The sequence below is a fragment of the Dicentrarchus labrax genome, unplaced genomic scaffold (assembly GCF_905237075.1).
Source record: "Dicentrarchus labrax unplaced genomic scaffold, dlabrax2021, whole genome shotgun sequence".
Taxonomy (NCBI): domain Eukaryota; kingdom Metazoa; phylum Chordata; class Actinopteri; family Moronidae; genus Dicentrarchus; species Dicentrarchus labrax.
The window spans coordinates 21546896-21570846 of record NW_026136711.1 but is presented as its reverse complement, the minus strand read 5'-3'; the positions used below and the strand labels follow the sequence as shown (position 1 = coordinate 21570846).

The window sequence follows — 23951 nt, the reverse complement described above, 5'->3', positions numbered from 1 at the left end:
TTGAGTTCTTACTGTGTCTCTCCAACAGAGCATTCACTGTCTCTACAGAAATATATCCTCCCCCTGCAGGAAATTACACCTACAGGGCTGTTCTTTTTCACACTATATATCCTTCTTCCCAGTCACATATCCTTCCATTTGTGGGAATTCAGCACCCAGCTGTGCATCTCTTTAATGCCTACTGACCCCCAGCTGTCTTTACAGTCTGCATGACTACCTCTCCAGATATAAACAGTTCAGGGGCAAAACATTCACCCCCCTAGTTCAGAGACCTGGGATCAGTTCCCTGGTGGTAGAACCGCATTCCAGTAAACACAGTTGGCATTGTCATGGGTGGGAAGCTGGTGAGGGATCATGTATTGTTGCTGCACTAGTGACTTCTACTGGTTGATTAGAGCAACTGCACAGAGAGGGTGGGGTTCCTTTTAATGCTTAGAAACTAACTAATGACCCCCTCAACCCAATGATGTATTCACTTCACTTGGATGTTTATATCTGCACATTAAAGAATATGTTTTGACATTCACCTATTCACATTCTACAAGATTATTTTCTACAAGTAGTTTAGAAGCAAATTGTGGCCCAAATTTTGAGATCAAACTTGATCCATCTTGTGTTAAGCATTTCAACTTTTAAAATGAACAATATTTGAGAGAAATTGAAGTATTATGTGGGAAGAAAATATCCAGATCCCCTGGATTGGATCTTTCTCACAAAGAAGCTTAGAGGCTATGGACAAGCAGGTTGAAATAAATGTGTCATCAGGCGTCCTGCAGTAAAGATAAATTAACATCGATTTCCTTTCCTTAAGATTGCTGTAGCTCATTTAACTCCACGTCTCTCTTGCAGCTTGTTCAGAAACCTGCCAGAACACGTCTGTCTGATATTAAACATAGAAACCATCACGTTGCAATTTCAGTCTCCCTGTCCTGGTTACCTGTTTCTTTCAGCATCCCACAGCTACATTTACTGACCTTTTAACTCCCTATCAGCCATACTGCTCCCTGAGGTTCTCTGGCAGAGCCGTCATAGTTCTGCAGCCTAGTCTTAATTTTCTGTGGTCTTGACACGAGACACAAGAGGGTCGAGCATTCTCCGTTATCCCCTATACTGTGGTAAAATCTGCTTGAGAAGCTTAGGCATCAAATAGGACGCAGAATGATTTCTTAAAACTTGTATTTGAATTTTGTCATCTTGCAAGTTGAATGACCCATATGTTGACTGCTAAGACTTGTTTGTGAGGCTACTTGCTATCTGTAACGATGATTAGACTGTTTTCCCAAACAATAGATTAATATGAATTTATTTTGTTGTTGTTGTTTTGATGCGATATCTTCATCTTCTGTTAAGAGCTTTCTAAGTTTATGTCGTTATTGCAAATGTATTGCAAATGGCTGACAGAAAAGAATGATGAAATGTGTCCACAAGGTGCTCTATGTAGTTACACTCCATTAATAGTCAATCAGGCACTTCACTGACAGTATTTTCTCCACTTCTTTTTCTGCTGTCAGTTTTTCTTATTTTGTCTACTTTATTTCCATTTCAATTTTCAGTTTCTATCTCTGGACACCTGTTATCTGAATTATTTCCGAGAAATACTACCTCTCCAATACCAGAGGCAATCAGCCACCCGTTCTGAGAGTAATACCCTCTGCAAACTTCACTACACAATTAAATTAGACTTGAGTGGAGGTTTTAAACATCACTGAACGTGTGGGTCGTACAGTGTTGACAGAGCAGTGGCTTAGCGTAGTATATTTTTATTTTAGCCATTTTGATTGAACAGCATCCAAGACATCATGTACCATATGTTTGCAATTGGTCTGAAGTGTGTACGTATGTGCATCTTTTCTCTTGCAGAAAGCAGTCATCACTAATGTGTCGCCTGACGCCCTGTACCTGTTCAGAGTGCAAGCCGTGTGTCAGCATGACCTGCGCAGTGATTTCAGTCAAACGCTGCTGTTCAGAGGTATCTGATCACCCTCCAGCCAATGAGTCATTGTGCATTTTTAAAAGAAAAACTAATCTTGCATACCAGACGCATATAAAATTGATTTTTGTTTTACAGCAAATACAACAAGAATATTTGAAGGGTCTCGCATTGTGAAGACGGGGATGGTGAGTTGACCAGAGGATGGCAGTGCTTCTTTTTCAGTCTTTCTTTTTGTATCTGTTACATTCATGTTGGATAATCATGTTTTCTCTGCTTGTCTGCAGCCCACAATTTCTCCAGCGTCTTCAGCGGACATGGCTCCCATCAGCTCTGGTTCCTCCACTTGGACATCCTCTGGTATCCACTTCTCCATTGTCTCCATGGCAACGGGCATGGGCCCCTCCTCCAGTGGCAGCCAGGCCACAGTGGCGTCAGTAGTGACGAGCACCTTGCTGGCAGGCTTGGGCGTAGGCGGAGGGGTCATCTCTTCTTTGCCAAGTTCTGTTTGGCCCACACAGGGGCCCCAAGCCACGCAGAACCCCACCCGTCCATCCGCTTCGCCTGCAAAGTCCAGCACTGAGCAGGCAGCGCCCCAGGGTGCCGACGCAGACACCCAGTCTGAGGAGAAACAGGCTGAGAGTGAGGGCGAGGAGGAGGAAAAGGAGGGGGAGAGAGAAGGAGAGCAGGAAGAGGGACAGGATGAGAAGAAGACAAAGAACAAGACTGCACCTGATAATGAGGAAAAGCAAGGGAATAGCACTGTGGCCAAAGAGCCTTTTATCCCCACCCCCGCATCCACAGCCAAAGAGAAAGGAGAAGAGAAGCCTACAGTCAAAGGCACCACAGTACCTGCAAGCACTGGCGATGACCAGTTGGTCAAGGTAGAGAAGAAGCCCACAGATGTAAACGCAGTCTCCACCCAGGAGCCTCGTAATGAGACACAGATTCCAGAAAGCTCCACACTGTCTCCAAAGATCAGTAGTCTCTGGCCTTTCTCGGTCCACACTGGTGAGCAGAATTCTCTCTCCCACACAGATATGACAAAGTATTGTTTTGAGGTTTTTTGCCCGTCAGTTTTAACATCCTTCACAAACAGTGACATCCCATTTGAATTCTCAGTAAGGCTTTTTCTCTTGTTGTCAGCTATCAAACAAGACAAGGCTTCTCCCCAAAGCAGAGTTCTGGAAACACTACCAATAGTTATAGAGCCCAATTTAGCATAACAAATAACTTCATTCAAGACAGTAACTAAACTGGTTACCATCTCAGTCAAAGAAAAAGCTCCAGGCTTTTGTCACTATAGCACAGAGGCCTGAGGGCAGAAGTAAATCCGTCTGCCTCAGGGGTTCTGCCTCGAGGAATTCCTTTGAGCTTGTTTCAAGAGACAGTGTGTTTGAAGATTTTTTGCCAGATTTGTATTTTTTATTTATTTTTTTTAGCCCTTTTCTTTTCATTGTCATTAGATTTTATTATGATCGGTCTTGAGTGATATGTGTCTCATGGTAAATTTGATGTATCTGTTTACCACAATAGGCCTATAGGTTTATTATGTCGTATAGGTTTCTTGTAAATTAGCTAAATGTTGGAGTCGGGGCTCAGTTTGGACTAGTTTGGGCTCTGGTCTGTTAGGGCTTTAACTTTTGGACTTAGTGAAAACTCTTCACAGTAAGCCCCTGAATTAAGTCACTTGTGAGACCCTTTTGTGAGCATGAGAGTACATGTGGAGAAAGTTTTGACATTAGATATATAATGGTGAAGGTTAAATCCCCTACAGTATCTGCAGAATTTGAACATTTCTGACTTTTGCAACCCCCAGTGATAGCATCAAAAAAAGCTTTTGGCAGACAGTACTGTATACTAATACACCCCTGCCCTCCCTGGTGGATCTGACCTGGAGACAAGGAATAAAGGGCTCAAAGCAACATATGGACTACTAATTTTCACCAAGATTGTCAAAGTTTATCAAAAAACAATAACTTTTGTCTTCAGAATACTTCAAAACATGCTATACATTTCATAGAAGTCCTACACATAAGCACTTTCAAGTTTGAAAATGAGTAATAGAATATATTTATGAGCATGCTTTGTGTTTCAGACAGGACTGTCTTGTCCAACGTGACCCGATCCCCTCACCCAGGGATGGGGAGAATGGTGTGGATCGTTCCCTTGGTGGTGGTGTCGGCTCTCACCCTGCTCTGCCTCATAATGCTGCTGATTGTGATGGTCTACTGGAGGTGAGTAGCATTGTACTGCAAATGCCTCATCTTGATACGAGTACCACTCATACCTCTCTCAGAGGTGTGAAAAACTACCAAACCCTCCACCCGCACTGACCCCATCCTTATATGTTTTTCACTCATTTTGGTTTAAGTGACACGCCCGCATGCATTTCCAGATTTTCCAGTCAGTCTGCTCCACATTCAGACCAGACTAGCTTGGATGTGTTTTATGCATATGTATGTATGTATGTATGTATGTATGTATGTATGCACATTAATCTTAAACAGCCTGGTAGTAAGACTGCCTGCACATCGTACATCAGGCCCATCACCCAGCTGGGTGAGGGTCAGGAGACCTGAAGGCCCTGCAGTGCCAGCAGGGGTCTCAGCTGTGTCTTCATCTGCTGGGCTAATTTCCAGCTACGCTATTGGAGCCCCAGTAATTACACAGGCCAGGCCACAGGCACATGTGGGATGGTTAATGAGTTACAAATAGCTCTATGGACCATTTCCTCAGCTGGTCCCATGCATATTTGCTGTATGCAAAGGGTCTGCTTGTAGTTAGATAACATTTTATTTATTTACAGTCTGAAATGTATTAATAATGTGTTAAATACATTTTGTAAATTACCTTTTTTAAGTGTGAGATCACTACAGCAATTTTTTTTTGAGCCAACAACACTCTACTGTGGCCTTTTATGGTGTCGGTTAATATAATAGTGCGGTATAAATAACAGCTTAGTTATCAGCTCCATAGAGGTGTTCAAAAAACAGACATTTCAAAACAAGACCACTGTAACTAATTCAGGAGGTGGCTGAATTAGTGAGAGTTTTTGTATTTGAGTAGAAGTGCAGAGGCAGGTTTGAGATTAGAAATGGCCATCACAGCTGTTGTTGTGACAACTCTGACAGTTCGCAGACAATGGCTGCTTCCCCTGGGGAAAAGACCATGATGGAAGATGAAATCAACCCATTCACACTCCCTTTACTCTTCATGCTCTGCGTAGTCTCTCTTGGTGTCAGTGCAGCTATTAAAGCCAGTGAGATTCTCTGCTCACAGATGTTTTGGTCATTAACAACCTAATATCACAATCCATTTGCTGTATAAGTGTTTATTTAAAAATACGTGATCAGTGGACCATCTTTTGAAGTTTGATACGCTTGTCTTATTTTTAGCTCGTTCATGTTTGCTGTTAATCTCAAGTTATGAGTCAGTCTACACTGGAATTAATTGCTGGCATTACAGTACACATCTGGAAGCTTCGGAGGCCTGAGGCATTTGTTGAGAAACTCACAGATGTTCAACTGAGAAAAAAAAATCTAATTTCGTGTTAGTGACTCAGTACTGCTGATGCCGGTGTTAAATAGGATGCCTCTCTCCAGTGACATCCATTCAGAAAGCCTATTTCATCCCAGTTTCCATTCCCCCAAAGCAAACTATTCTTCTGAGGCCACGGGAGAGAATCAGGGAGGGGGTGTCGACTATGCTGGTTAGTTAGCCACACCACATCTGCACCCACAGGGAGCCATTAGATTGGGAGGCTGTGACGCAAGCCAGGGGGGAGCTCTCCTCCCTTTTTGTTTTTCATCATTCCCTCTGTCTTTTTTCTCTCTCTCTCTCTCTCTCTTTTCCCCCCTCTCTCTCCCTCTGTCTGTTCTTCTCTATTTCTATATCTTTTAAATGCACTGCAGTCTTTTTTTATTTTTGTTCCATTTCTCTTAAAGAATGACAAGCATCTGCTCCCTCCTCTGCATCAAATACAGGTAGGATTAAATGTGGGAAATGCTGGCACTGAGATAAAACGTGGGACTTTTCTATGCATTTATTAGTATACATTGTGTGTGTATGAGCAGGGGGTGGAGGCTGGAGAGCATGTTCAAGGTGTTCAGGACCTTAGAGACTTTTTTTTTTTAACGTATCATTTAAGAATTGTTGACTTTTGTTGTATTCACTGTGGGGAATCTTGAACAGAGTTGAGTGTTTTAGCCCCCAAAAAATTACAATTAATCTTTTTATAAGGCTTTAATATATATATATATATATATATATAAAAAAAATTTTGATATTCTCTAAAGATCATGGCTGCTTTTACCCTATCAGCATTTAGCATTGATTTTTGGACCTTGAACTATGAAAAATTTGGGAAGCATTGTCCAACAGAGGGCGCAAACATTTTGGCTATTTGAAAGAACAGGAATTGCCTATGGATTAGTAATGAATATCAAAAGTTGAATCTGGTCACAACAGAAATCTTTGTCAATACGTTAAAAGTAAAGTTCTTATATGAATGCCTATACATTGAACTGCAGCAATCTCACACATTGCATTTTCTCCAGAAAGCACACCTTTTAAGTTGATTTTGTTGTGCTTAAAGTGGAGTGGGAACTCTTGAAAGTGGCGCGTGTTGCCCTGAAGAGAGAATTTGTGTTTGGATTTGTTGTCTTCAGTTTGAGTAAAAAGCTAAATTTGGCTGTGCAGTGTGTCATTATGAGTTGTTTACCTGTTCCCTGTAGTCAGCTCAGACTGTGTTTCCAGAAGTCGCTCACCACCACTGACTCTCTGTGCGATCAGCTGTGTCTCAACTACTCTGGGGTTTTCATTAGCAGTTTTCTGCTGTTCCCATGTCATTCTATGCAACTCTTAGATGCTGATGTTGACAGACCGGATCTGAGAACAATTGGTATAACGACTCCCTAATAGACATTACTGTGGCATCTCACTGTACTTGTCTTTGTGTCCCTGTAGGAGATTTTTCCAGACAGCTCACTTCTATGTGGAGGAGAGCAGCTCTCCACGAGTGGTGGCCAATGAGAATATACCAGTCATCCCTATACCAGGTAAGCTGTATTTCCTCCATAATATTAGAATGTTCAGAGATGTGATGTTCAAGTATACTTAAGATTCACTTTTTGTTGCATTTTTCTAGATCGTTGATTCCCAACCAAGGGTACTTACATTATATGGTACTCTATATGGTGTTCCTCAGGGAGTATTCTAATGTTTAAACAGTTCAAAGATTTAAAGTAATGGATAAATGGTGAAACAGCTAAATTAATGGATGAACAGTGGTTTAATGGTGCATGGTTGAAATAAATGGTAGTGTTGAGTACTTGAGTTCATTTGACGGGACTGTGAAATAAATTTGTATTATTTAACCCTTTGAAGACTGAAACTGAGTACTAAAAAATCCCAGAAATGAGAAAGGAATCTTGACTGACTTTTAAGTGATATATGTCTGTTTATACAGAACATATCCCCAAGCCACCGTTAACTGTTTTCAAATGGTTTTCTCTTTCACCTTAATGTCTGTATTTGCACATTTTCTGTTGATTTACATCTGAAATGACTCTGGGAGCACCTCTGTAGAAATTGTGTGACTGGCTTTTTGTAGCCTTTAATGTTCCAGGCAGCAGAACAGTGGCAGCTAGTCGATATCAGACTTTACTTTTCACAGTCGCTATAAGCTCTGGGATTTTTCAAGGCTGTGATATCATAGTTAAAGAGTACAGCTGATGCTGGTATCGACTTCACATTCATTAGGGTTTTATTGCCTGTCTTTTTCTTCCCTTGTCCCTTTCTTTCTTCACCCTCTTTTCTTTCTGTCCTGTCCTTCTACTCTCTTAGAAACTATGGCAATTTCCTTACAGCACATATATTCCGAATGACCGATCATGTACTTGATTTAGGTTGACATTGTGCAAGAAAATGAAATTCATTGAAGAGTGACTTTATGGTGACTTTTATGCTCAGAATTAGCATTGCTGATTTCTTGCAGACATTTTAGTGTCTGAAGTGGATAATGACAGAATGAGATTAAAACTATTTATACTACACATGGTGCTGTGGGACATGCAAGAATACATGTGAACATACCTCTGCACAGTTTTATATCCTGTCAAGAAGAATTGGGCTTTATCAGTTGTCCTGCATTTTGGTTTCTTGCTCCTAAGGCCATGTTTCACCCAGAACCATTCTGATGAACTGATTAGACTGATGTCTCTTGACACTACTACAGGGGAGGAAAGACATTTTGATAAATGAACATATTAACTAACCAGAATTCACCTTTATGCTGTAACCACTGAGGCAAGTAAGAGCCCTAAAGGCCCCAGCTGCGAGCGTGCATTAGTTAAGACATTGGCCAGTATCAGCAGCGATGACAGCTGGGGCCACTGCACTATTGTCCCAATGTGATAGTAACCAGTCTTATCTAAGATCCCTCATGTGTGATTTGGGGCTGATTTGGCTCAGATGAGACAGATGCTCCCTCATATAAATGCTCAAAATATCAACTCTAGACATTTGTGATAGATCTGTTAAAGTAACACAAAACTGGCTTTTATTTTCTAATCTTCTCTTCATGTAGAAATGGACTGATTTTGACGTCAGAAAACTATACATTTGCTGCACAAATTACATTGATATCAATGTGTGTATTGTATTGTGCCAACACCCTCACAGAATACATAGTGGCTATTAATAAACCCCAATAATGCACTATGAACCACACACACTGCTAACTGTTCTGTGTCTTCTCCTGCAGATGACATGGAGGCCATCCCCGTTAAGCACTTTATTAAACACATCATGGAGCTCTACAAGAACAACCTGCAAGGTTTCTCTGAGGAATTTGAGGTATACTATCAATGGCACTTCAATTGATTGCATTGTTAACCTTTTTAAATTCTCGATGGGTTTAGTTAGTCCATACAAAGAGGAAGTAAAGAGATATAAGGGATATGTTGTTGCCTTTTTATTGCTGCTTGACCTATTACAAACTAAAAAGAGAAGTAAACATGAATTCTGCATGATCAGCACTACATGGACCCACACAGAGAAATCAAATTCAGGTGACAGAAAGTCTTGCAGCACCTTAGGGCACCTTATGTTTTTATTTATCTCAAGTTCTTAAATAAATAATTGATAATGAGCATTGTCATAAATAGCGATGAATGGGTAGAAACATGACAAATATTAGAGCAGTATTACGGGGGATTAGTTACTGTGTGGTTGCTATATGTCACCCACTTTTTATTGGTAAATACACAAATACAGATTTCTTAGACAATTGCTTTATGGCTGCTCATATTTAACAGATTGATTTATTAGTAGTTTAGCTTTTGATTTTCTGATCTAAAATGGTCTGTTTACAATCATAAGTGTGTTGTGTTCTGTTCTGCATTCACAACACAAAAAAAACCTCACCCCAGGCTACTTGGAGACAAACCCAGACCCTCTTTTTAAAGCAGCATTGGTCTGGTTGTTTGTTTTTGGTTATTTTAGTCTTGCGTGAAACCTATAATTGGAACTTGGTGTGGACCAAACGCACAAGAGTTTGTCTGAACTGAACCAAAAAGGGGAGTAGGGAAGCACTGATTTATTGGTAATAAGATGGCAGTCACCAATGTCAGCAGCTGATGTTTATCTGTTGTGTTGCAATGGCTAAATGTTGTGTTGGTTATTTCCAGCTCAGAAATTGGGGAAATAATCACCTCCGTTTTCCAGCACTGGCACAAATTGCATGCAAATACCGATGTGCTCCATGCAGTCGCGAAGAAAAACAGACTGAGCTGCAACACAGCAGAGATGCTTATCGTTGTAGATTTTTATTTTTTTTTCCCCCCTGGCACAAAAGGGCAAATAAATAACATTAAAAAAGCATCGGCTATCTGCCCAAGTTCTTATTTTAAACATCAGTATTCATCATAACATCAGAATTTCCCAGATTGGTGAATCCCTACAGGTTAGGTCGTAAAAACATTTGTCTTTTTTTTTTTTCTTGAGATAAATAAGTACTGATAGCCTATTCAGCACAGTTCATCTCCCCCTCTACTGTGTACATGTTGTCTACAAATGGGTCTGAACAGTGGTTAAAGATTGTTTTATGCATGTGTTTGTATGAAGGGTTGGTAATTCTGAGCAGATGGTTGAGAAAAAGAAGGAGAGAAAGATCAAGAGAGACAGAGGTTAATTAGGGAAGGTCTGTCTGCTGGTTGACTGGATGGGAACACATTCTCTGTGTAACCAGGTTAAGAATCGAGGCAAAAGCTTCACCCCTCGAGGATTCCTTCTAATTGGGGTCATTTGATGGTGAAGCTTGTGTGCATAATTTTCAAATGCATCTCAATGAAGCTGTGTTGGAAATGATTGTTGTATTTAGGGGTGGGCGAGCGCAGTGTGGCGTACTGTAGCGAAGAAGAGGGGGAAGAAGAAGTCTGTCCCACTGGAGGCCTGAGTTCAAGCCCCAGTGGCAGTAAGCATCTGTTCTGCTGAAGTGTCCTTGACTGAGAAACTGAATCCCTGTAAGAGGTTCTGCTTTGCAGTTTATCCTGAGCTCTGAGCTCCTTATGCAGGGAGCAATTTTGAAAAGAAAGGGAAATGTTCCCTTTTAAAAAACCAATAGTATCATAAAAAAATTAAATCTACAAAAGCACCCACAGTTTAAGTGAATAGAACTTCTTTACAGAGGGTAATACCATTACATCCTCTTCTCTCCTCGTTAAATAAAAATCCATCTGTTTATTTTTTTTCTCTCTCCAGGAGGTCCAACGCTCCACAGCAGACCTGAAAATCACAGCAGAACATTCCAATCATCCTGACAACAAGCACAAAAACAGATACATCAACATTGTGGCCTGTGAGTCAGCTATAAAATCTGATTGTGATGTCTACTGCTGCGGATTCTAATAATGTTTTTATAACATGTTTTCATCCTTTTAATAATTTACACAAATTACAAATATGTCGATGCGTTCCCTAGATGACCACAGCAGGGTGAAATTACGAGCTCTGGCGGGGAAAGATGCCAAACATTCGGATTACATCAATGCTAACTATGTGGATGTGAGTTTTACCAACCTCTTGACATGTTTAGCTGTTTGTTTGTTTTTTAGTTCCCGCAGGTCCTGGTTTGGTTTTCTTTTTTTATGTTTGAAAGATTGTAAATGAAACTGCCTTGAGTGAAACAAAATAATTATTAATAGTGCTGATTCCCATGCTGACACCTTTTTAAAACAATAATTTAGGTATCAAAATCATAAAACTGACAGAGAAAGGAACATTTGGTATCTATCTTAATTACAATTTCTGTCAGCTGAAGGATTGGATTTCATGACCTCCCAATGTTTTGTCAGTAAACCAGTCGTATCAGCTGTATCAGGGGTTGTGGGTAATTTATACATTATTGATTGTAAGTATATTTCTCTCCTGTTTCAGGGCTACAACCGGCCCAGAGCTTATATAGCTGCTCAGGGTCCTCTCAAGTCTACATTTGAGGACTTTTGGAGGATGGTTTGGGAGCAGAATACCGGAATCATCATCATGATTACCAACCTGGTGGAGAAAGGCAGAGTATGTTCACTTGAATCATTTACAGAAATATAAAATATACCAAATCATAAACTTATCCCTCACAGAGATGATTCTACTGACGTGGTGTATCATTTATTATGTCTGTTGTGTCTTTTCAGCGGAAATGTGACCAGTACTGGCCGACAGAGAACAGCGAGCAGTATGGAAACATTGTGGTGACACTGAAAAGCACCAAAGTGCACGCCTGCTACACACTGCGGCGTTTCCTTATAAGGAACACTAAAGTTAAAAAGGTAACTCAGAGTCTCTTGCTGTAATAAGCTTTATTGTCACTGGTGAATTCTTGCACCAGCTGAGTTTGTGCATAAAGCTCTTTTAAAGTTCTTAGTAACTACAAACTAGTGATTTTACTAAATTGGGCATTTATAAATTGGTTGCTAGGAAACATCAGTAATACCGTCCAATCAAAAGCAATCAACTAAATAAACGTCACTGTAGCATAACTCCCAAAAACAACAGCTTAAGTGGCCAAGTGATATATTAATCATACCTGCTAATCCTGTGTAGGAGTGACTTTATTTTATTGTGTGTGCTCAGAGTTAGTGGTAGGAAGGTAAGTTAAGGGTAGATAAGAGTTATTTTTGTGGTATGTAATTAAAATCTTCTCTCATGTTCTAGGGCCAGAAGGGGAACCCAAAAGGGAAGCTAAATGAGCGCATTGTGGTCCAGTATCACTACACTCAGTGGCCTGACATGGGAGTACCAGAGTACACCCTCCCTGTCCTCACCTTCATCAACCGCTCATCAGCAGCTCGCACTGCAGACATGGGCCCCGTCCTGGTGCACTGCAGGTACAGTACTCAATACCGAGCTCCCGGGCTAAATGAATGTTACTTATGAGATTCTCATATTTGCTGATTTGGTTTACAGCTCCCTCTATGGGCCTGCCATTATGCTCATATTGCTTTGTGCTCTGCTCCTCAGTGCAGGGGTTGGGCGCACAGGAACATACATTGTCATTGACAGCATGCTACAGCAGATCAAGGACAAAAGCACAGTCAGCGTCCTGGATTTTCTCAAACATATCCGCACACAACGCAACTACCTAGTTCAGACTGAGGTAAGAAACACGAAAACCTCCCTCATGTTGTACATTAAAAAGGTCATGGTGCATGGACTTACATCAATCAATCAAATCAAATTTTTAATCTGATGTTTCTTTTTCGCTTTCTTGCCAACTGTTTTTTTCTGGTTCCTCTTAAGGAGATCCAGAGTGTTCAAAATTAAAAAAATTAAAAAACATTGAAATAAGACATAGAGATAAAATATATAATAAAATAATTTGATTGTGAAATAATCCAATGAAACTTGAAATGCACGGTTCGTACAGTGTTGAGGTACTTGTACTTACATACGTATTTCCATTTTATGCTACTCCATACTTCTACTCCACTACATTTTGGAGGTAGATATTTTACTTTTTACTACTCTACATTTATGCAGCAGCAATATAATACATATGATTCTGAAATGGGCCATTCTGCATAATGAATTCTTTCTTTTGGTAGTATATTTTGATACTAATACTTGTATATGTACTTTGACTTGAGTACAATTTTAAGTGCATGACTTTTACTTGTAACAGAGGATTTTTACGCTGTTAGGGCTTTTCTATTGGGACTTTTGGCCATGCCAAGTCGAACCATGCCACAATGATTTGCATTTCCATTACCAGTTTAAATGCAACAATTTGTGCCAAACCACACCCAGCTAACTCTGGCCCCTCTCTTCTTTCAATCATTGCTCTCTGCCTGTAAAGAGAAACCTTCAAGCGGTTAGCCCTGTTGTAATGGAAATGCAAATCCCTGCTGCGCTGCGCTAATGCGCCAGTCAAGCCAAGACAGCACTCGAATGGGAAAAGGCTATTGTTACAATTACTTTTTAGTAAAAGAAAAGTACTTCTTCCACCACTGATTGCAGCTCTTTATTTCAATTGTTTTTCAATGTCTGTTTTTATGTCACAATGCCATTTTTCCTCATGTCCCTTTTATTTCATTTTATTATTATTATTTCCCAAACTTTTACTGTCTGTCTTCCCTCAGGAGCAGTATGTTTTCATCCACGATGCTCTGATGGAGGACATCCTGAGCACAGAGACAGAGGTGCCTGCCTGGCAGCTGCACAGTTATGTCAACAGCATCCTCACACCCAACTCGACAGGCCGCACACAGCTGGAGAAGCAGTTCAGGGTGAGTAAACCTTCTGGGAGCTTTGACTGGTCCAGTTAGACGCTGTCACCGTCGGCAGTTATCGAGGAGGTCTTTGGATCAGAAGCTTGTTAGTTCAGCTTGCATGGTGACTTTCCATTTGCAGGCGGGTTTAGTTGGAGAGCGTCTCTGATGTTGGCTGTAATAAAGTCATGTCTGTCACCCCTGCTGTCTCATGCAAAGCCTGATGAATGTTTCATCAAGCTCCTGCTCTCTCGACATCAGGAGAGAGAAACTAATTGCCCGCACATAATGTCACTTCCTCTTGAGCTTCACATGCTCATTATTATTGTGTGAAAATGTATGCTAATCTTGGGTGTTAAACAACAATATATCTTTATTTTTAATGTTTTGACTTAAACTCACAGGGACTAACATGTGATCTTCTGGTCTTTGCCTTCTCTCTCACCCCAGCTTCTGACTCAGTGCAACTCACGCTTTGTGGAGTGCTTCAGTGCCCACAAAGACAGCAACAAGGAGAAGAACCGCAATTCCTCAGTGGTTCCCTGTAAGTATGTTATCTGTTTTACCACAGCGCACTTGCAATGGTGCTTAGGTCTTGGAGAACCAAAGCTCTGTCGAACATGTAAAGCAGGCGCATTCAGCGGTGTGAGGAGGGCTGGTTACTGCGGGTTTACACAGAGAGTAATAGGGGAGGCTCTCTTAAAAGGAGTCATACAGCAACAATATGTTTAAATTTGAAGGATACGTTTACATTTTGAAACAATTAAAAAGCATTTTTTCACAAATTCAATCAATCTGTTCTCTGTTGGTAAATTTTCCTTCCTTTTTTAAAATAACAGGAAATAAGGCTCTGACTCACAGCATTTCCTCATTTAATATTCTACATTTTCCTGTTTTTTTTTTTCATATTCCAAAATTAGAATCTATTTCCATAATCCTATAAGTTAATCTTTCTATGTGTTCCCTGCACTCTCATGAGGGAGGAGGGGGAGTATGTGTTGCTATAGCAACAGAGAGGACTGGTAATGAATGTGTGCATTATCAGCGAGTGTGATATTACAGAGGCCTGGGTGTGCGATTTTAAAGTGTGTTTTTTCCATCTTTCTGCCTCTCCACAGCGGAGCGAGCAAGGGTCGGACTCACCACTCTGCCTGGAATGAAAGGAACAGATTACATTAATGCATCCTACATAATGGTACGGTGTGATAGTCAGGCTCACTGGGTATTTTGAGGAACTTTATTGACAGGTCTGACGTTCTTGATGACAGTTTCCTAGAAAAATCAGTGGTCTGTCAACTTTCGTAGTCATCCATCTGTATGAGCTTTAGAGAGGCTAACTGCTCACCTCTTGTCACCTCAGGGCTACTTCAGGAGTAATGAATTCATCATTACCCAGCATCCTTTACCCCACACCACTACAGATTTCTGGAGGATGATTTGGGACCATAATGCTCAAATTATCGTCATGTTGCCTGACAACCAGGGCCTGGTAAGTAACCCTGAAACATAATAATGATCTTGTGATTATCTTCCCTCTGTTTTATGTCTAATTTAGGGGCAATCTGCATCCAGTCTACATACAGACAGGAAGCATAATGACAGATTAATCAATAAAATGTGCTAGACTCGTGCTAGACTTAATGAATAAATGTAAATGCAGCATACCTTGTTTGACTTGCTGTTGCTTCTCTGCAGGCTGAGGATGAATTTGTTTACTGGCCGAGTAGAGAAGAGGCCATGAACTGCATTGCCTTCACTGTCACACTCATCAGTAAGGACAGACTGTGCCTCTCCAATGAGGAGCAGATCATAATCCACGACTTCATCCTTGAGGCCACACAGGTACTTGAAGCTCTGCCTCGTTACATGTACCATACTCAGCGTTTGATTATTGTGGTGTGACGCATCACAAGTCAGGGTGTTGGTGGTGTTTGATTTCTTTGATGTGTACAATCCCAAAAAGGCATTACATTATATATGTCATGTGTGTTTGTTTCACTCCCTTTCTGTGTGCGACAGGATGACTACGTTCTGGAGGTGAGACATTTTCAGTGCCCTAAATGGCCCAACCCCGATGCCCCTCTCAGCAGCACCTTCGAGCTCATCAGTGTCATCAAGGAGGAGGCCATGACTCGAGATGGCCCCACCATCGTGCACGATGAGTACGTTTGTCTTGCCACTAAGTTATCCTCTGCTAACAGAGAAGGTCTATTTGTAAGGGCAAACACACAACGATTTTATCCATGGTTTTCAAGTTGGAGACCATAAAGAAATCTGTTTTCATCATGGTTGAGTTTATTCTCCTGAGATTCAGTCATAAACTAGTCCAGGACTCTGTAAAATAAGATATATTTGATTTTTACCACATTGTTGGTCTTGCTTATTGTCTTTGGTGTACACAAACAGACCGAAGGCTGCATCTGGATTTTAAGGGTTTAGAAGTAGCAAAAGAATTCTGGGACTGTTTACCATTTGATTTGTTCTTGTTGCACTAGCCAGTAAATGTGAAGACTTTTCCATGGCTTGGGGTTTGAAAGGCTGTTAGCGTACGCCGGCACTGAGAACCTACAGGCAGCTAACACAATAAACAAAAGCACAACTCTTAAGTCTCTAACCAGGCAACCATAATAACCTGTACAGTTGTTCCCAGCTGACGTCTTTTCCTTCAGACCCCTGCCCCTTCAGCACCTCGGCTGATATCAGTGAAAACATCAGCTAATTGATAATCAATCACACCTCCTCCCTCATTTACTTATAAAGCTGTATCTGAAGTTGTCACAGATCTGAAGTTGTCACAATCTGTCTCCTCACCCATTTACACCAGATGCTAACATGATGGGATGCTAATTGCTAACAATGTGGAAATAGTTATATCGCACATTTTATCCTTTCATTTTCTGTAATGTGTTTTATTTTGTCAGTTACTTGTTGGTTGCAGAGGTGTGCACATATGTTAAGAACTTCACAGTCTGCAGTTAGTTAAGGTGTTGATGAGGCCCTAGCATTAAAACTAGCAACCCTACACATTGTCATTTGTAATAGAGTTAAATTAAGGATTTTGGAGTTCTGACGTTGTTTTAAGAACACCTGAACAGGATGTTTAGACAGACAGTTGTGCCGGTTGTCCCGCAGAGCTGATCTTGAACATTTCCACACAGGTATGGAGCAGTGTCAGCAGGCATGTTCTGTGCTCTCACCACACTGTCCCAGCAGCTGGAGAACGAAGGCGTCGTCGACATCTACCAGGTGGCTAAGATGATCAATCTCATGAGGCCGGGAGTCTTCACTGATATAGTAAGTCAACTTTTATGTCAAATACATACGTTCCTCTCAGCTAGTCCTCATTTCCAGCAGCTGCAGGCAGCTTTTTCAGAAAAAACAAAAACAAATGATAAATAAATGCCCTGTTTACTACCTGCCCAGCAGACGGACACACTGTCGCTAACACCCGCGAGACATAACAACACTCACGCTGCTGAGTAAGAACTCATTTTGAGCAGAAAAAAGGATTGTCACTATGCCAGGTGGAACCACTGAAGAGAGAGGAAAACAAAACAGTGGAAAGCCAGCTCATTAAGTGAATGATGATCACAAGAAATCATTAACAAAGGAATCAGAGCCAACAACTGCAAATGTCTTCAAACCAAATCACAGCATTTTGTAAAGAAGCTCTTTTTTTTTTTTTTAAATGGGAGAAATTATCATGAAGTGTTTTTTGGGACTGTGATCTTCATTTAAAATTCCATATTGTGAACTATGAACGTGAGCTGTTTATTATAATCTGTATGAACTGAACTTTGAGCAAGCTCTTATAAAGTGTGAACTTGCAATGGTTATGGCTGAGATGTTTGCAAACAAGCCCACTTCTCAACCAGCAGACACAACATTAGAATTCATCCAGAGTCCTGTTTTTCACCACCTGTTCAAAGCGAGTCCGATATTCAGCTCAGTTTTCAGTTTCCATCCACTCCTGACTGAAATATCTGGGGCTTTAGCTGCTACATGCTCCACTATATTCACAAGTCACTTGGAAACTTTGTCTGTCATTTAGTGCTGCTTTTTCACTGTTGAGATTAGTCCAGACCAAACCAAAAAGGTCTAAAGTTGGCTGTTAATTCTGTTGGGTTCGTCAATGCGAGCGAACTCTTTCACATTAGTCATTTGAGTTAATGTTTGTATCAAAATGATTGATTATTGCCGATTTAAAGAAATGTTATGATCTGAGTTTTAAAGTTTTGTAGCATGGGGAAGGATATGTGATCTAAAATGTTAACCTGTTGTGTGTTTTGTGTGCACAGGAGGAGTACCAGTACCTTTACAAAGCCATGCTCAGCCTGGTCAGTAACAGCGAGTGCGGCCTGAGCCCCATGCACATGGACACTAACGGGGTGGTGGTGATTGCAGACGAGTCGGACCCCGCTGAGAGCATGGAGTCGCTCGTCTGAGGACATTCCTACAGGCACTTAATTTGTAAAAAAAAAAAACTCGAAAAACTTTTCTGAGGCCTTTTTGCCAGACTATTGATTAAATGAATAACCTTATTACTTTTTATACTGATAAAAGTTTTTTGATATTTATGTTTTTGTCCTTTATTTCTTGTCTTAAATGTTATCCTGCTGAGCGTTTGCACCTGTTTAAGTTGACGTGAGGAAAAAGCAGCTCTGTCCAGTTTGCACTATACTATCAGTGTTACTGCCTAAATCCAGTGAGTGAAACAGTTTCACAGTGAAATCCTGACATCACCACACAACTGGGGATCTTTGGACCGCATTGAGACACAACCTGAAGCATGAAGACCAGGATGAGTTATGGCGATCCACCTCCAATAATGTCTCAAAAACAAAACATCACATCACAACGTAGCCCAGCATGCATTATGTCACTTTGTCATCTCGATCAAACTAACTGTTTTTAGGCCCCGCTCCACATGGGTGAAGCTCTTTATCACACGTTAAGAGACTATTACCTGCCTAATATTCATATATTGTTCAAATATCTCACTGCTGTCTTGTATAATGTACTTATGGCTTATTTTTAAGTGTGATTCAACATCTAATGTGAACATTTATTGCTTTTTACAGGGATTTATATTGTTATATTGTTTTGTAACATATATATATATATATATATATATTATATCCTTAATAGCCAGCCAATGCTTTCCTTTTTTTTTTTGTAATTTTGCCTACTTGTCCACTTGCCTTGATGTAGATCCATATTTGTTTTGAGATTCTGCAGCTTGCCATGAATTATCTACAAAGCTTCTTTTTTTTTTTTCCATCCTTTTTTCCAGCTTTTTTAACCTCAACTGTCAAAGCTCAACTGTTAACAAATGTAATGGGTATCTGAATGTACAATGTCTACAAAAAATATTCACCCCACACAAATGTCCATGTTTATTGTTTTACAGCATTAAATCACAGTGGATGTAATTATGATTAATTTCTGACGCCGATAAACAGAAGAAACTACTTTAAAGGTCCAGTGTGGAACATTTCTGTATAATGTGTGTCGGTGTGTGTGTGTATAATCACCTGAATATAGTAATTGCTGTGTTTTCATTACCGTACGAGTAGCCATTTTTATCTACAGACGCCATTGGTGGCCTTGCATGTTGACCCGCCATGTTTCTACAGTGGCCCAGAACGGACAAACCAAACACCCGCTGTAGATGGGGCCTTTTGTGTTCTTTGCAAGTTTTGCAGCACCGTAGAAGACGAATACAGACACAAGCAGTGTTCAGTTATTTGAAATCTGCAACTTCAACACTTAATGCCACTAAATCCTACACACTGGTCCTTTTAATGTGGTCAAGTGAAAACATTCTTTTAAATTAATTACAAATAGAAAACCCAACATTGATTGCACCAGTATTCACCCCCGTAATTTATCAAAAACACCCCAGCAACATCTCAAGTCCTGCCACTAACTCTGGACTGGATTAAGGTCTAGACTCGGCCACGCCAGTCAGAGACACTGAGAAGACATTCTTGTGGAGCTGTGGCTTTATTTTTCCCCAGAGGGTTGGACTTTACCACTTTTCCACAAAGCTGCAACTTGTTACGGCAACACCTGGACACCATGAAACCCTGCAGCTTCTTCAGAACTCTCTGGGCTTGTTTGTTGTGTCACTTGTGCCCCTCTCCAAACACAGGATGACCTCCTCTAGGCAGAGCTTTCATTTTTATAATCACATAGGGAAATCCAGTGCCTTGGAAATGTTCTTGATTAGTACTTTTTGGTAAACGTGCCCCAGATTGAGTGGGGATATTGAGATGGAGTATTAATTTGTTTTCATGATGCAGTTTTTGCCAGGAAATTGACTAAATAGCTGTTGGATGCAGTTATATTTAACCTAAAATAACACCTTGATTACACACAGATGATGTCCATAGTAAAGAAAAGAATACTTGTGCAATCGTGTGTTTATGTTAGCGCCAGACTTTTTCCAGCTCATTTTCCTTTGACAATAAGGAGTTTTTTTCTTTAAAAAAAATCCTATTTACATCCACTGTGATTTAAAATTGTAAATAAATAAAACATGATAAAATCCAAAGGAGGTGAATACTTTCTATAGGCAATGTAGTCTCTTTTTTTGGGCGAGGTTGATGCTTTATTTGTAACCAAAGATGTGGTTCCAGTTTGCAACATGTAAGTGGTTTTATCCTGACATCTATTTAATCAACTAGAATTTAAAATCAAAATTGTTCAATCTTGCAGTGTAGATTACCAGTGTCAGAGGTGTAAATTAAACCAGAGTAAAGCATGTTTCTGTCCTAGCCTCAGGATTACAGAAGATAATCATGAAGCTGTCCTCACATTAGACAGTAAGATTTAAAATTCAGACTGTAAAATGTGTTTTATTTGGGCTGATATTCTGTCTCCGCACTATTTTGTGGCTCTTAATTATAAGCCCTTTTCAACCCTGAACATCCCTATCTCTTGATTGATTCATGTGTATCTTCATACTCTGATGAAAACTTTTTTTTCCCCCTCACCCACTTCTCTGACTAAAGGGGAGTTTGCTAAATTCAGTGAAAACTCTCCAACATTTGGAGAAAAGTCCAGATTGCTGATCACTTAGCTGTGCAACAAAACCTTTCTTTGCAGCAACTGTTTTTGTATTTTGAGTGAACGCCAACGTCTTTTCTGTTTGATATTTCTACTCTCATTGGAAACATGGTTGCTGTGGCTAAACACATTCACTTCAAAGCAAATGTCTTTGACTTTAATGTAATATTTGTGATCATAGAGGTTTATATTTTCATACAAAGACTTGGTTTGTAAAGTGGCCCTGTAACAGATTGTACTTTAGTGGGAAATGTATTATCCAAATCTCCACAGCAAATCCCCACCTGCCCCTCTGAGGACCATGCCAATATTTAAACCAGATTTTCCTGACATTTGCTCAATGGTCCAGGGATCCAGTATGTTAGCCTCAGTCCATTTCAGCCACGTTGGTAGTTAAGTCTATTTTGTAACTTAAATAAGTAATAAAATGGTTTTGTCCATCATATCACATGTTTATATGATAATATCATAGCCCTGTATTTCTATGATGCTGTCATATACAATATTATAGTGTAATAGTGTTATTTAATAGGTTAACTGTATTGCTATACATTAAATAAAGTTTGGGTTTGGGTGCACAGCATCCTTGTGTTAAATCAAAATACTGATGGAGGAGTGTTGATTTAAACTGGTGGGATTGAAAGCAACCTGTTCGTCCTGTCGCCCCCTGCTGTCAGTCTGTCACCAAACAACAGTGCTGCAAGAAGTGTTCAGATCCTGTAGTCAAGTAAAAGTAGAAATACCACACTGTGGAAATACTCAATTACATGTAAAAGTCCTGAATGCAAACTGATTTATAGAAGTGTTAATCGAAAAGTACTTATTAGGCAAAATGGGTCATTTCATTATTATTAACGACGCCATTAGGTGTTGGTTGGAGGAGGATGGCTCTATATACTATTGGGTAGTGTAATCTATTACAATGCATCATAATTCATACATTTTCAAAGTATAGGATCCTAGGTTTTGTATGTCACTTCTTAATGTGTAGAGTAACTATGACATGTATTTGGAATTGAGGTATAAAGTAGCAGAAGATGGAGCACTACCCTTTAAGCCTTTAAATTTGGGCAAATTGGCAACATTAACAGTATGCAGAATAAGCTATATTCAGTTGCTATTTGCAATGTAACCATGAATGTACTGACAACCACCACTGGATCACTTTGATACTGAACACAACCTAAAAAGTAATAAGAAGAGTAATTTTCTCAGATTTCTTTCTGCAGATTTATGGAACTTACTAAACACAAACAAATATGTGTATCATGTTTGTGTATTCAAATTTGACTCCATCTGAAGTGCCAAAGTACCTACTTGAGTAAATGTACTGCCAAACAAACACTGTAAGTACAGTTTGGTGTGTCTATAATTGTGTCTCAGGTAGATGTGCAGCTAGTAAACATGACAGAGGATGCACATGTACAGTAATTTTTATTTCGAGGCCACAGCTCTTGCATATTACAACTGTTGGCTTTCATAAGGCAAAAGCAAGAATGAATCCACCAGCTAATTCACACAGAAAACAGAAAGCGTTTGGGGAGGGTGGGAACCCACAGGCATGCAGCGATGGCTCAGAATGCAATGTACAGCATTTTATATTTATATATATATTTATATAATATATACAAAACAACAGTGAGACCCAAACAAATGCCAGACATCTCATTCTACACAATTACAGAACAAAGACAGACCAACTTTTTTTTTAATAAAAAAAAATATTTTTGCTCTTTTCTCTGTAAAAGTGCAACTCAATTAAAATAGAACCTGTTTCAAGGCCTTTTAATGTTAAAATAAAAATAGAATCTCCCAAGTTATCAAAATGGAGCTATGAGAATATTGCATCTCTAGAATACCCACTCGTTGAAGTTCAAGATTCCTGTTGAATCATGTCTAATTAGTAATTGAGATAAGATCACATAGCATTGACACATGATAAAAATGCAGGTCTAGACTTACTGTTGATGTTAATAACAGTGAGTAGACGACAGTGTATCTGTAACAGCCGTAAACAAATACAGAGGTTTATTTTCAGTTTGAAGCAGTTGGCATTCACTTAAAAACAGACAAGACAAAGAAAAGGGTCCACACACTCATCATCACGACAATGTACCATTAATGAATGTAGAATACGACAAAGAAGCGCCATATAGGTTTGCATTGGACAGGGACACACCTATTAATCTCACTCAACATTGTCAAACAAATGGTTCTCCATATTGCTTAGTAACACATAGAAATGAATTTAGAAATGAATGAATCAAAGATAGGTGCTATCTTTATCATGACACAGCTAAACTGCCAATCATGGTTATTTTTTAACATTTTTATTTAGATTTTCCTCAGTATAAGTACTATTTTTATAGTTAATAGTTCCTTCATAGGCATTTCGAGCTGACAAAGAGGTCCTAGAGTGGCTATCTGAGTTGGTACATGCATCGGTAACCAGGCTAAAGTCAAAAGTGTGAAAGGGGGTCAGGGGTGAGGGGGTTTGGAGTGTCAGCGTATGGGCTCTAGTCGTCCTCTTCATCCTCCTCATCGCTGTCCTTCATGGAGATGCCCTGCATGCCTCCTTCCCTCACTGAAGCAGTGGCCTCCTCCAAGGTCAGCCTGTTGCGCACCGTGTCGTACATCTTACTGTTCAGGGTGGAGTCGAGGACGCCCTGCAGCCGAAAGTCCCGGTACTTTTTCTACAAGGACACGGAGATATGTCAGCACAGCGTGTGGACGCAAAGAATTCTGGGTGTTTTATCAACCTGACAGGTGTTTTTTTTCTGTCCTTACCTTTGTAATCCTGATGAGGATTTTTAGTTGGTAGACGTGGAGCTGCTGATCCATGCGTTCGGTGAGCCAGGTCCCCAGCAGGTTCATGGTGGCAGTGTACCATTGCTGAAACACATAAACACAACACTCTCCAGCAAAACACACACTCACACACATCCTCAAGACATCCTGACATCAAACTAACCTTTAAGACACACGTAAACAACTAAACACATACCGTATATGACAGTAACATAACGTTCAAACACCCCCATGTGTGTATTCAAGCATCACTTCAATAAAACCTCCGAGCAGCTTAAATACGTGTGAGCCTACATTTCATTTGACCCATGTGTACAGTATATAAACCAGTTAGTGAGGGTTAACGTCGAGTCTCTATCCCACTTCACAAGACAGAC

General features: G+C 40.1%; 2 protein-coding genes across 13 annotated transcripts in view; one reads left to right on the top strand and one right to left on the bottom strand.

Moving 5' to 3' along the window:
• Nucleotides 1-21368, top strand: part of ca16b (carbonic anhydrase XVI b) — a 100332-nt gene extending 78964 nt beyond the window's left edge. The window contains exons 10-30 of one of the 2 annotated variants that reach the window (XM_051415742.1): nt 1861-1969; nt 2069-2118; nt 2218-2941; nt 4029-4167; nt 5878-5916; nt 6899-6990; nt 8697-8788; nt 10694-10790; nt 10914-10996; nt 11369-11503; nt 11623-11757; nt 12143-12315; nt 12449-12584; nt 13567-13713; nt 14146-14239; nt 14814-14890; nt 15056-15184; nt 15391-15537; nt 15715-15857; nt 16854-16989; nt 17994-21368. In XM_051415742.1, the coding sequence (XP_051271702.1) occupies nt 1861-1969; nt 2069-2118; nt 2218-2941; nt 4029-4167; nt 5878-5916; nt 6899-6990; nt 8697-8788; nt 10694-10790; nt 10914-10996; nt 11369-11503; nt 11623-11757; nt 12143-12315; nt 12449-12584; nt 13567-13713; nt 14146-14239; nt 14814-14890; nt 15056-15184; nt 15391-15537; nt 15715-15857; nt 16854-16989; nt 17994-18140 (3024 nt within the window). In that variant the 3' untranslated portion in view covers nt 18141-21368. The remainder of the gene's footprint in view (nt 1-1860; nt 1970-2068; nt 2119-2217; nt 2942-4028; nt 4168-5877; nt 5917-6898; nt 6991-8696; nt 8789-10693; nt 10791-10913; nt 10997-11368; nt 11504-11622; nt 11758-12142; nt 12316-12448; nt 12585-13566; nt 13714-14145; nt 14240-14813; nt 14891-15055; nt 15185-15390; nt 15538-15714; nt 15858-16853; nt 16990-17993) is intronic. The other variant, XM_051415744.1, reaches the window with a different exon arrangement.
• An 813-nt stretch (nt 21369-22181) lies between these two features.
• The window catches only part of cadpsb (Ca2+-dependent activator protein for secretion b), a 66599-nt gene continuing 64829 nt past the window's right edge, over nt 22182-23951 (bottom strand). For all 11 annotated transcript variants that reach the window (XM_051415750.1, XM_051415751.1, XM_051415752.1 and 8 more), the window contains 2 exons: nt 23554-23658; nt 22182-23459 (listed from right to left, as the gene is read on the bottom strand). In XM_051415750.1, the coding sequence (XP_051271710.1) occupies nt 23283-23459; nt 23554-23658 (282 nt within the window). In that variant the 3' untranslated portion in view covers nt 22182-23282. The remainder of the gene's footprint in view (nt 23460-23553; nt 23659-23951) is intronic.